Source organism: Scyliorhinus canicula, chromosome 28 (assembly GCF_902713615.1).
Source record: "Scyliorhinus canicula chromosome 28, sScyCan1.1, whole genome shotgun sequence".
In the NCBI taxonomy this organism is placed as follows: domain Eukaryota; kingdom Metazoa; phylum Chordata; class Chondrichthyes; order Carcharhiniformes; family Scyliorhinidae; genus Scyliorhinus; species Scyliorhinus canicula.
Window position 1 is genome coordinate 17,350,243 of NC_052173.1, and position 13,344 is coordinate 17,363,586.

Consider the following 13,344-nt stretch of genomic DNA (forward strand, 5'->3'; position numbering starts at 1 on the left):
CAAGTAGGTATTCAGGGAGCCCAGTGGCCCAGTCCACGGTGAAGATATGGAATTCGCTGAGGAGGCATTTTAGGGTGGAAGGGATGTCGGTGCTAACGCCACTGTGCGAGAATCATGGGTTTGAGCCGGGAGGGGATGGATAGTGTATACAGGAGGTGGAGGGAAGTGGGGCTGGTCAATGTGAAGGATTTGTATTTGGAGGAAGGGTTCGCCAGTCTGGAGGAGCTAAGGGAGAGGGTAGAGCTGCCGAGGGGTAGTGAGTTCAGGTACCTGCAGGTTAGGGACTTTGCACAAAAGGTCTGGAAGGGGTTCCCTAGATTGCCGGGATACACCCTGCTGGAGCGACTGCTGCTTCCGGATGTGGAAGGGGAGGGAAGAATTGGGGATATATATAAGTGGCTGGGGAAGCAGGGAGGCGTGTGGCTGGTGAAGATCAAGGAGAAATGGGAAGCGGAGTTGGGAATGGAGATCAATTGGGGAATATGGAGTGAGGCACTGCGAAGGGTAAACGGGACCTCCTCTTGTGCAAGGATGAGCCTGATACAGTTTAAGGTGGTGCACAGGGTGCATTTGACTCGGGCGAGAATGAGTGGGTTCTTTCAGGGGGTAGCAGATGAGTGTGTGAGGTGTGGGCGGGGGCCAGCGAATCATGCGCACATGTTTTGGGGTTGTGAAAAATTGGGAAGATTCTGGGCGGGAGTGTTCGCGGTCTTAGCCAGGATAGTGGAGGAGGGAGTGGACCCGGACCCTTTGGTGGCGATATTTGGGGTTTCAGAGAAGCCGGAGCTCATGGAGAGGAGGAAGGCCGATGTCTTGGCCTTCGCCTCTCTGATTGCACGGCGATGAATTTTGCTGGAGTGGCGGTCGGCATCGCCACCGGGGGTAGCAGCATGGCTGGGTGACCTGTATGACTTCCTGCGGTTAGAGAAGATAAAGTATGAGTTAAGGGGCTCAGCAGGGGAGTTTGAGAAAAGGTGGGGGATGTTTGTGACCGTGTTTGAGGAGCTGTTCATCGCCGGGGGGGGGGGGGGGGGGGGGGGGGGGGGGGGGGGGGGGGAGGATGGGTGATGGGGAGGGGGGATGAAAAAGGAGAAAAATCTGTACAAACTGTATAGTTGATTGTTGGGAAGAATGTTTCCCGGGGTGTTTATTTGCTGTAACCTACTTTAATACAAGTTTGAATAAAATACGTTTTTTTTAAAAAAAGACTGTAATTACTTTAGCTCCACTGAAAGAGACCATTCCCACATGCATTATGCTTATTCTTCCCCAGTTCCTGGCCTTTGATACGCAGCTGCTGATAGGGAATCGCCGGTACGCGATCAGCCCTGAGGAGTACATCTTCGGAGCGCTGAATATCTACCTGGACATCATTTACATCTTCACCTTCATGCTACAGATTTTTGGCACCAATAGGGAATGAGCCAGCCAGAATGGACAGTCTTTGCTCGACATGGACCACCGGGTGTAAGAATGCCGGCCACAGCAACACCCGCAGTTACAGCACGTGGATTCGCCGAGAGAATCCATTCTCTCCAGCTTGTCCAGTAACTTTTTGATATTGGAATTCTTTTGTGTTAACAAACCGTGAATCTAGTATAAGGTGGAACTGCACACGCTTATCGGTAGAAGCATGACCACAAAACATATACTAGTGTATTTTGAGCTTTCTCTGTGCAAACTTCCTAGTCGCAATTCCTGACCTAGCTGCTAATTCCTTGTATTGGTCGAGGCTGCTAGTCCATGTTCAGCTTCCTCTTTTCTCAAACTTGTATTTATTTTTTGAAGGGTGCTGAACAATATTTGGGGGAGTGGGGGGGGGGGGCGGGGGGGGCTTGTTAGCTCTGTTGACCAGACAGTTAGTATGTGGGTTAGATTAATACTAACTGCACAGGGTTTAGTTCCCTGTTCTGGCTGAAGTAGATTTGGGGCCAGGATCCTTTCCCCACCCATCGTCAAAAGAAAATCGCAGCATTTCTTTAAAAAAATCTCAACATGGCGGAAGGGAGAAATTCGTCTCGTTCTTGCTCTTGCACACTGGTACGTATCAGTAGTGGCTCATTGGGTAGTACTCTTACCTCTGAATCAGGAGGTAGGAGGTTTTAGACTATCTGCCGAGACCTGGCCTAAAATCTAGGCTGACACTCCCAGCACAGTCCTGAGGGGGTGCTGCACTGTTGGATGTCTTAACCACCATTTTGGGTGAGATTTGAAACTGAGGCCCCCGTCTGCCCTCTTGGGCGGACGTGAAACACCCCACAACACTGTTTCGAAGATGAGCTCTCCACGATCCCCGCTTTAAAAGCAAATGAGATCATTTATTTCATTTGCTGTGTGTGGGAGCTTGTTGCGCGCAAATTGGCTGCCGTGAATGTTGACGACAGTGACACAGCACCCGAAAAGGAATGATTTGAGGCATTTGGGAAGGATGTAAAGGGCGCTATAGAAACGCAAATTGCTTCTTTCTTGCCGTCTGTTCTAAGATTCCATCTGCAAAGCGCTCAGTTGCATGCTGCAAACCTTGACCAACATTCAGAATAAAATGGCCAGCAAAAGTTAGTGGAAGACTAGCACAGTGGTTCTGTTGCTGAACTGGTAATTCAGAGGGTTACACTAATAATCCCGAGACATGAGTACAAATCCCACATGGCAGGCAGGCGGGGAATTCAAATTCAGTTAAATAATCTAGAATTAAGAAGCTGGTGACAGTCAGTAATGAGTGTGAAATACTGGAATGTTGTAAAAAACCTGTCTGGTTCATTTGATACCCCTCAGGAAAGGAAATCTGCCATCCTTACCTGGTCTGGCCTACATGTGGGGCGCGATCCTCCCATCCTGTGGCAGTGTCCACGCCGTCGTAGACGCCGTCGCGTTTTGTGACGGTGTGAACGGGCCTCTGTCAGGTGTAATTCTGGCCCCAACAGGGGGCCAGCACGGGCTGGAGCGGTTCACGCTGCTCCAGCTGCCGATCCCGGCACCAACTGTGCGTCGCGGGATCCGCGCATGCGCAGTGGTGCCGGCGCCAACGTGCGCATGCGCGGTGGCCTCCTTCAACGCACCGGCCCCGATGCAACATGGCACAGGAGTACAGGGGCTGGCGTGTAGGAAAGGAGGCTGGCCTACCGCCCTGATCGTGAGCCAGGCCGCATCGGAGGCTCCCCCCCCCCCCCCCCCCCCCCCCCCCCCCCCCCCCCCCCCAACAGGCCACCACCCGACCCTTGCACGCAGAGTTCCCGCCGGCTGTGAGCAGGTGTGGACGGCGCCGGAGGGATGCAGCTTTTTTTTCACGGCCACTCGGCTCATCCGGGCCGGAGAATCGGCGGGCCGGCCGCGTAGAGCGGCCCGCGACGGGCACCGTGCCAACCACGCCAGTGCCAATAGCGCCGATTCTCCATTCTGCATCGGGGCGGTGTGACCCGGTCACGGGGATTCTCCGGCCCGGCCCAGTGCTGGGAGACTCCTGCCCGTGGTTCCAGAATCACAGCAATTCCGTCTGAAATAACCCAGCAGCACACTCAATTCACCACCACCTTCTGAAGGGCAGTTAGGGATGGGCAATAAATACTGGGACTGGATTCTCCAGGTTATTCCAGCCCCTTGTTTCTCAGCAATGCCGCTCTCTGGCAGCGGGATTCTCCGTTCCAGCCATTGTCAATGGGATTTCCCATCGAAGACACCCCCCAGTGGGAAACTCGCGGGTGGGGGTGCACTGCCGGCGGGAACACATCCCTAAACCCCCTCCCAGTGGGCTGAAACCCAGAGCCAATAAGAGAAATCATAGCCTGGGCAATTCCTCTCTGCCTCCCTTGGCCAATGGGAACCAGTCGCGGAGATCACGTGGACCAAGTGCTTTTGAAATTGTATCAAACAAGTAACAAAAGAGACACAATGTTTTATTCATGGGGAAAGGAAGATGAAATCCCAATGATAAAGGAAGCTTTCTGCAAAGCTGCTTCCATGAAAATTCTGCCAACAATCAGGGTGCCAGACAATGGGGCCATTTATGATGTATCAAATAAAAATGCCAGGATGGAGGCAGATCCAAGTCATTATTTTTGGAAAACGTTTGTTTTGCAGCGCTGGACACAATCTTCATCTTCGGGCCTACAGCTGAAAGCACCGGTGGTAGAGTGGTTAAAATCAGGAATGCTCAAAAGGCCAGAAATAGAGTGCAGAGATCTCAGACGGTTGTGGGGGCTGAAGGAGATTACAGAGATAGAGAGGAGGCAAGGCCACAGAGGGATCTGAAAACAAAGATGAGAATTTTAAAATCAAGATGTTGCTTGACTGGCACGGGGTGGGGGGGGGGGTTGATGGGCGAATGGGACTTGTTGTGAGTTAAGATTGGGATGATTGTGAAATTTGCAGATGACACAAAGATTGGCCGAGTGGTGGACAGTGTAGAGGACATAATCTCCAGAATTATATAGATGGATTGGTGGAGTGGGCGATAAAGTGGCAGATGGAATTTAACACAGAGAAGTGTGAGGTCATGTATTTAGGGAGGTCGAACAGTTGTCAGGAATACACAATAAATGGGAATATACTAAGAGGGGTAGATGACATGAGGGATCTTGTCGTACAGGTATTCGGATCCCTAAAGCTGCAGTTCAAGTAGACAAGGTTGTGAAGAAAGCATATGGAGTGCTTTCCTTCATTGGCAGAGGTATAGAATATAAAAGTAAGGATATAATGTTGGAATTGTATAAAACACTGGTGAGGCCACAACTGGAGTATTGTGTACAGTTCTGGTCGTCACATTACAGGAAGGATGTTATTGCCCTGGTCAGAGGGCAGAGAAGGTTTACAAGAATGTTGCCAGGGCTGGAATAGTGTAGCCAGGAGGAGAGATTAGATAGGTTGGGATTATTTTCCTTGGAGCAAAGAAGGCTGAGGGGTGACTTAATTGAGGTGGACAAAATTATGAGGGGAACAGATAGTGGACAGGATAAAATTGTTTCCCTTGGTGAAGAATTCCAGAATCGGGGACATAGATCCAAGATAAGTGGCAGAAGGTGTAGAGGGGACATGAGGAAGAACTTCTTTTACGCAGAGGGTAGTGGGAGTCTGGAATTCGCTGCCCGAGTTGGTGGTGGAGGCAGAGACCCTAAACTCTTTTAGAAGATACCTGGATCTGCACCTGAACTGCTCTAAGCTACAGGGCGAGGGACCAGGTGCAGTAAGGTGGGATTAGAAAGGGCACCTGAGTGTCCTCGAGCTGGCATGGACAAGATGGGCTGAATGGCCTCCCTCATTATGATATTATCACCTATTGATCGAGGCCATCATGGCACCTACTGTTCAGTTCAGTGTGACACCGTGTGCTGTTCTCCACCAGCCTTGTCCGACCTTCCTTCACAATCTGGAGTGAGATCTTTCAACTCCTGTCCATTGTAAAATCCTCGCCTGCGTCCTTTAGAATGTCAATGGGCTGAATTTCCTTCTGGCTTGGGTGCCATTGACCTGAGGAAGTGTCCTATATCCTGAAAGCTGAGGAGATGCTTACTCTCAATGAAACCATATTCCCTTTGTGTCTCTGAGCCATGCTCGAATACAGCAGAGAAATGAAATCTTTGACACACTTGCAAAACTAATGGTCGATAATCTACGTGGGCCGTTGCAGTCTGAACTTCTGCATTTTGTTGCATTGAAAGTTAAAAAATGTTTTAAATAAATAAATTTAGAGTACCCAATTCATTTTTCTCCAATTAAGGGGCAATTTAACGTGGCCAATCCACCTACCCTGCACATCTTTGGGTTGTGGGGGTGAAACCCACGCAAACACGGGGAGAATGTGCAAACTCCACACGGACAGTGACCCAGAATCGAACCTGGGACCTCGGCGCCGTGAGGCAGCAGTGCTACCCACTGCGCCACCATGCTGCCTTGCATTGAAAGTTAAAACAATGATTCACCTAAAAATGATCATGCTCAACACTGTGGCCCTGAAACATTAGCATGAATCAAACGATAAATATCATGTTCGAAGGAGAGAGCGAGAAAAGGAGAGGAGCTTCATGAGTCATAAAAGTGATTTAATAATGATCTGGGACATCACTGTATTAATTTATTTTGTAATATAATTTAGGAGGGTAAACAAATAGATTGACTTCCTTTGATGCTGGCATTATTTTCTCGGGCTAAGTGTATTCAAATATTTATTCTGGTGGACACTGTGTTGAGACAGGAAAATGCTGTGCAAGTGTCACTTCAGCTGTTTTACGTTGCAGCCAACACAGTTCAACAAAAGGGACATGGTCCCTTTAAGAGTTGTTCAGACTCAATGGCTCGAATGTAGTCTTAAAGGGGCACTGCTTTTACTTTCTGTCACTTGCTTGCAAACACACGACACAATGACGTGACTGATATTGAATGACCAGAGTCGCCGTTGGTTTGCGTCAGACGTAATGGAACTGGGCCATTGTACTCCTGACCCTTCAGAATCTTATTCTGGTTGAATAACGGGAATGAAAGATCAAGGATAAGGTGAAGGACAAAGATTCACGGTGCAGAACACCGGCGAGGTTGAAAAAGAAGCTTGGGTAAATTTGTGAGTCTTTTGGCTGACACCAAATTTGGGTTTTGATGGCCTAGTGATTTTAGGAGAGAGTTGGCTGAGGGAGGTAAGGGAATTCCACATTTTTGAGTTCCTGCCAATAAATGAGTTAAAGTTGCAGAATTTGAAAAAAGAACAAAGAAATGTACAGCACAGGAACAGGCCCTTCGGCCCTCCAAGCCTGTGCCGACCATGCTGCCCGTCTAAACTAAAATCTACACTTCCTGGGTCCGTATCCCTCTATTCCCATCCTATTCATGTATTTATCAAGATGCCCCTTAAACGTCACTATCGTCCCTGCTTCCACCACCTCCTCCGGCAGCGAGTTCCAGGCACCCACTACCCTCTGTGTAAAAAACTTACCTTGTACATCTCATCTAAACCTTGCCCCTCGCACCTTAAACCTATGCCCCCGAGTAATTGACCTCTCTACCCTGGGAAAAAGCCTCTGACTATCCACTCTGTCTATGCCCCTCATAATTTTGTAGACCTCTATCAGGTCGCCTCTCAACCTCCGTCGTTCCAGTGAGAACAAACCAAGTTTATTCAACCGCTCCTCATAGCTAATGCCCTCCATACCAGGCAACATCCTGGTAAATCTCTTCTGCACCCTCTCTAAAGCCTCCACATCCTTCTGGTACTGTGACGACCAGAATTGAACACTATACTCCCAAGTGTGACCTAACTAAGGTTCTATATAGCTGCAACATGACGTGCCAATTTTTATACTCAATGGCCCGGCCAATGAAGGCAAGCATGCCGTATGCCTTCTTGACTACCTTCTCCACCTGTGTTGCCCCTTTCAGTGACCTATGGACCTGTACACCAAGATCTCTCTGACTGTCAATACTCTTGAGGGTTCTGCCATTCACTGTATATTCCCTACCTGCATTAGACCTTCCAAAATGCATTACCTCTCATTTGTCCGGATTAAACTCCATCTGCCATCTCTCCGCCCAAGTCTCCAAACGATCTAAATCCTACTGTATCCTCTGACAGTCCTCGTCGCTATCCGCAATTCCACCAACCTTTGTGTCGTCCGCAAATTTACTAATCAGACCAGTTACATTTTCCTCCAAATCCTTTATATATACAACAAACAGCAAAGGTCCCAGCACTGATCCCTGCGGAACACCACTAGTCAGAGCCCTCCAATCAGAAAAGCACCTTTCCATTGCTACTCTCTGCCTTCTATGACCCAGCCAGTATGCCCCATGATCTGAGCTAAAGTGGTTTGTAAACAATTCTTCTTCAAGACGTGTCTTCAGGATTATGTCTGGTGAGGGAATGAATCATGAAAGCCCTGGCCTCTGGGCTGTGTGTCTGTTATCAGCATATCCTGAGGAGTTAAAATATTTAGAGATCTTCCCTGATTAGCTTGAGAAGGTTCAGTTATGGCTGGGATTTGTTAGCATGGATAGGCTATAACCCCATTGAAAGTAGCAAGAAAGACTGAGAAAGTGGCTAATAAGGCAGGCAGGATTCTGGGCTTTATAAATAGAGACAAAAGTACAAAAGCAAGGACGTTATGATGAACCTTTATGAAATGTCGGTTCAGTCTCAACTGGAATATTGTGTTCAACTCTGGGCACCACACTTGGGAAGGATGTAAAGGCTTTAGAGAGTGGGCAGAAAGGATTCATGAGAATAGTTCCAGGCTTGAAGGACTTGAGTTACGTCGATAGATTGGAGACGCTGGGGCTGTTCCTTGTGAAGAGAAGCTGGAGAGGAGATTTGATAGAGGTTTTCAAAAACCATGAGTGGTCTGGCCAGAGGAGAGTGGGAGAAACGGGAAGACACCAATTTCAGGTGATCGGCAAAAGAACCAAAGCTGGCGTGAGGATAAACAATATTTTAACAGAGCGTTTAGGATGCAGAATGCGCTGCCTGAGAGTGTGGTGGAGGCAGATTCAGTCAAGGCTTTCAAAAGGGAATTGGGTAACTATCTGAAGGGGAAACGGTTGCAGGGTTACTGGGAAAGGGCAGGGAGAGGTGATGAGGAACAGCGCTTGCAGAAGCCAGCTCAGCCATGAAGTGCCAAAAGGCCTCATTGATGCTGTAACGATTTTACAATTCTATGTGGTACATTTTAGTATCCTACTTTTTTTTAAAGTCTAAAGGACATTTCCAGCTGACCTCTAATTGGCTCAAAGTATCTTCTGAAATGCAATTGGCTTCTTGGTCTTAAAGGCACACACAAAGTAATTTATAGCTTTGGCCTTCGCAAGAGAGTATTACATTGTGTGTTATACAGCAATCACCTGGTCCTTTAATAACAGAATAATCCCTGGTTTACAATGAGTAATGGCATGGGAGATCTGCCAGTTCAGAACAAGGGTCAGGTAAACAATTTTAACTTAACGTTCGGCCAGTTGACACAAGAACAAATTAAGAGCAGCCCAGAAACATCAATCTAAAAGGGTGGCATGGTGGCATAATGGTTAGCACTGTTGCCTCACAGCTCTAGTGACCAGGGTCAAATTCCCGCCTCAGGTGACTTCTGTGTGGAGTTTGCACATTCTCCCCGTGTCTGCGTGGGTTTCGCCCCTACAACCCAAAGATGTGCAGGGTAGGTGGCTTGGCCACGCTAAGTTCATTGGAAAAAAATCAATTGGGGACTCTAAATTTATTTTTTTTTAAGTTTCAGGATCAGAAAAATCAATTGAGCTGATTTTTATTACTGCTTTGGATGGAACCAATGAGCCAAACATTTTTTTCATATGGACAGCATGGTGGCACAGTGGTTAGCACTGCTGCCTCAGAGCGCCAGGGTCCAGATCGATTCCTGGCTTGGGTCACTGTGCGGAGTCTGCACGTTCTCCCCGTGTCTTCGTGGGTTTCCTCCGGGCGCTCCAGTTTCCTCCCACAAGTCCCAAAAGACGTGCTGTTAGGTAATTTGGACATTCTGAATTCTCCCTCTGTGTACCTGAACAGGAGCCGGAATGTGGCGACTAGGGGATTTTCACAGTAACTTCATTGCAGTGTTAATGTAAGCCGACTTGTAACAATAATAAAGATTATTATTATGCTGCCGATCTAATTAGCATCTTTTCTGGTAACCTACTCTACAACTTTAATTCCGATTGGTTGAGAGTATTTTCCCTGACATTTTCTCCTTAGTATCAGCTGTGACTTTATTGGTAGCACCTCCTGCCTCATGGTTGGAAGATTGCGGGCTCAAGTTCCACTCTTGAGATTTAAGTGCACAAATCAAGGCTGGCACTCCAGTGGCATATCAAAGAAGTGCTGCACTGTCTGAGGTACCATCTTTTAAATGAGATGTTAAACTTAGGCTTCGTCCGAGGCAGACATGGGGAGTTCTCCCCAACCCTCAATCAACATCAGGAAAACAGACCTGGTCCTGACCACAAGGCCGTTTGTGGGATCTTGCTGTGCGCACATTGGTTGCCACATTTCCTAAATAGCAACAGTGATTGCACTGCAAAAATGAAGCAAAAAGTACTTCATTGGCACCACTGAAATGCAAGCTCTTGTTTATAATTCTTCTTGATCATTTAACTATTTAACTCGGGTTAAGAGTGATTATTTGATTTTTTTTCTACCATGAATAGTCCCACCAGAGCATTCTTTCAAATCCTAATAGAATAAGCTGTATTCTGAGCATTTCTGTTTTGTTATAGTATGTCTCGATCGCAAAGTTTGACTTCTCGCCCACTGTGTACCTTCAAGTCTTTACTCCTGAAGGTCAATTCTGTGGCCCAAAATACTATTCTAAGGGGCGTACAGATTATATTTTCTGCAGTAAAATGTGGTGATACCATCTGCTCATTTGCTTTTTTGCCTGTGGGCTTTACGTTAGTTTGCTTGAATGTTTTGACTTGTTTGTTGTCAACTTTGTACTTCCATTTCGCTAATAAAGAACCAAACGAAACCCATCAGAACTGGCTCATTCCTTTTGTGTCATGATCGCTTCATTATTTTGGATTGTGGGATATGAAATAAAGGAACAGTAACATCTCAAACTTTGTGCTAATCAGAGTGAGGTGTGTGTGGTGGTATGATTAGCATAGCTGCCTGCCATTGGTGCAGAACACCGGCTTACCATTGGCCCTGGTCGGTCATGTGCCTCTCGACCGATTGGTTGAGACCAGTCATGTGACGGCTCCCCGATTGGTCGAGAGGCTGAGTTAACCCCGCCTCCAGGGCAGGGTATAAATACCCAGTACTCCCGGCGGTCGTCCTTATACTGTAATCGATCGCAGGGCTAACATCTAGCTGATTAAAGCCATACCTTTGTACAGCAACTCGTCTCGCGTTCAATTGATGGCACATCAGTGTGCCTGGCAACAGTTTGGCTCAGTTGGTCGCACTCTTGCTTCTGAGCCAGAAGGTTCTAGGTTTGAGTTCCCCTCCAGGGCCTGAGCATTCAAGCCAAGGCGGATGCTGGATTATGGAGGGAGTGTTGGATGGTTGGGGGTGCTGTCTTTTGGATAAGACATGAAAGGGAGGCTCCCATCTTCCCTCTCGGGTGGATGTCCGTGGCACTGTTTCAAAGGCGAGCAGGAGCGTTCTCTCCGGTAGCCAATACATATCCTTCAATCAACGTCACAAAAACAGATTATCTGATCTTTATCACATTGATGTTTCTGGGAGATTGCTGTACGCAAAATGGCTGCCGCTTCCTCTACAGTGCCTACACTTCAAAAGCACTTCTTTGGCCGTAAAGCATTTGAGACATCTGATGGTCATGAAAAGCGCTATATAAATGCAGGGCTTTCCTTTTGTTAAATAAATTTAGAGTACCCAATTCATTTTTCCAATTAAGGGGCAATTTAGCATGGCCAATCCGCCTACTCTGCACATCTTTGGGTTGTGGGGGTGAGACCCATGCAGACACGGGGAGAATGTGTAAACTCCACACGGACAGTGACCCAGAGCCGGGATCGAACCTGGGACCTCGAAACTGGGCTAACCCACTGCGCCATTGTGCTGCCAGGGCTTTCCTTTTTGTTCTCTCTTCGGGTTTGTCAGGATGCCCCAGCATCAACCTCCGGAGAATACCGCTAGCTGCCACTCATTCAATGGCATTACCATTGCTGAAACCCCCACTATCACCATCCTGGGGGTTACCATTGACCAGAAACTGAACTGGACCCAGCCATATAAATACTGTGGCTACCAGAGCGGGTCAGAGGCTAGGAATCCTGCAGTAAGCAACTCACATCCTGACTCCCCAAAGCTTGTCCACCATCTACAAGGCACAAGTCAGGAGTGTGATGGAATACTCTCCACTAGCCTGGATGAGTGCAGCTCCAACAACACTCAAAAAGCTCAACACCATCCAGGAGCCCCGCTTGATTCGCACCCCACCCACCACCTTCAACATTTACTCCGTCCACCAATGACACATAGTGGCAGCTGTGTGTACCATCTACAAGATGCACTGCAGGAGCTCACTAAGGCCCCTTAGACAGCACCTTCCAAACCAGTGACCTTGATCACTTAGAAAGGACAAGGGCAGCAGAAACCTGGGAACACCACCACCTGCAGGTTCCCCTCCCAGTCACTCACCATCCCGACTTGGAAATGTATCGTCCGTTCCTTCACTGTCACTGGTTCAAAATCCTGAAACTCCCTCCCTCACAGCACTGTGGGTGTACCTACACCACATGGACTGCAGTCGTTCAAGAAGGCAGCTCACCACAAGGAGCAATTAAGGGTGGGCAATAACTGTGGCCTAGCCAGCGACGCCCCATCCCGTGAATGAATATTTCACAAATTGAAAACCAGTAATTTTAGATGACGTTGTCCATCTGCAGCCAGAAGATCAGAACACAACTGGGCTCAGCTGGGACAGCTTCCGTGGGAGAACATCACACTGACTCCAGCAGGGAGAATAATAGGGAGGGAAAACAAGGAGACAGATACTGACATTCACCAAAAACCTTTTTGACAGCATAAAATGGATTTTGTACTATTGCAGGAGATATTGCCCTAACCATGGCCCATTAATGCCTAAATGAGGGTTCCAGTCTGATTTAATTGTGAACTGACCCTGTGCTTAGGTGGAAAGGGTACTGGAACATTCACCCTGAACATCAGCGACTGGACAGTGTGTAAATTTAATTTAGGAATCTGAGGTTATATCAAACATTGACACTTGGGCTCCATTTTGAGAGGATTACGAAGATTCACCACAATGCCTGAAGCTATACAACCTTCCGGGATCTCTGCACTCCTCCAATTCTGACCTCCACCCTCCCGCCCGTTTCTCAATTCCTGCATCACCTGATCATTAGTGATCATGCCTTTAGCTGCCCAGGCTCCAGGTTCTGGCAAACTTTCTTCATTTCTGCTGCGACCAAGCTTTTGATCACCTGTCCCAACATCTCATTACGCAGCTCAGTGTCAAATTTGTTTGATAACATTCTGGTGAAGCACCCTGGGACATTTTTATATGCTAAAGGCACTATGTGTTAAACGAATACAGGTTGCTGTAGAAGATTCAAATCAGTAGGATTCAATGGAATATCCATTGAAGATAATCTCAAGGGAAGATTCAATAAAATATTCATTTGAAGATACAATGAAAATCCAAGATTAAGTGTAAAGCTGCCATAGTCCCAGATGACCATTGGCTGCTTTTTCCTTGAAGGAGAGCTGACTGGTGGTGGTGATTTTTTTTTAATTTTAAAGGGCCCAATTCTCTTTTTTTCCCAATTAAGGGGAAATTTAGTGTGGCCAATCCACCTCCCCTGCACATCTCTGGGTTGTGGGGGTGAAATAGGAAGAATGTGAAAACTCCACACGGGCAGTGACCCAGGGCC

At 47.7% G+C, this 13,344-nt stretch overlaps 1 protein-coding gene across 1 annotated transcript in view; it reads left to right on the forward strand.

Moving 5' to 3' along the window:
* Window positions 1–3,150, forward strand: part of LOC119958139 (protein lifeguard 2-like) — a 34,625-nt gene extending 31,475 nt beyond the window's left edge. Inside the window, 1 exon segment of the mRNA XM_038786432.1 lies at window positions 1,274–3,150. Within this exon segment, the coding sequence (XP_038642360.1) occupies window positions 1,274–1,423 (150 nt within the window). The 3' untranslated portion in view covers window positions 1,424–3,150.
* Window positions 3,151–13,344: the final 10,194 nt, after the last annotated feature.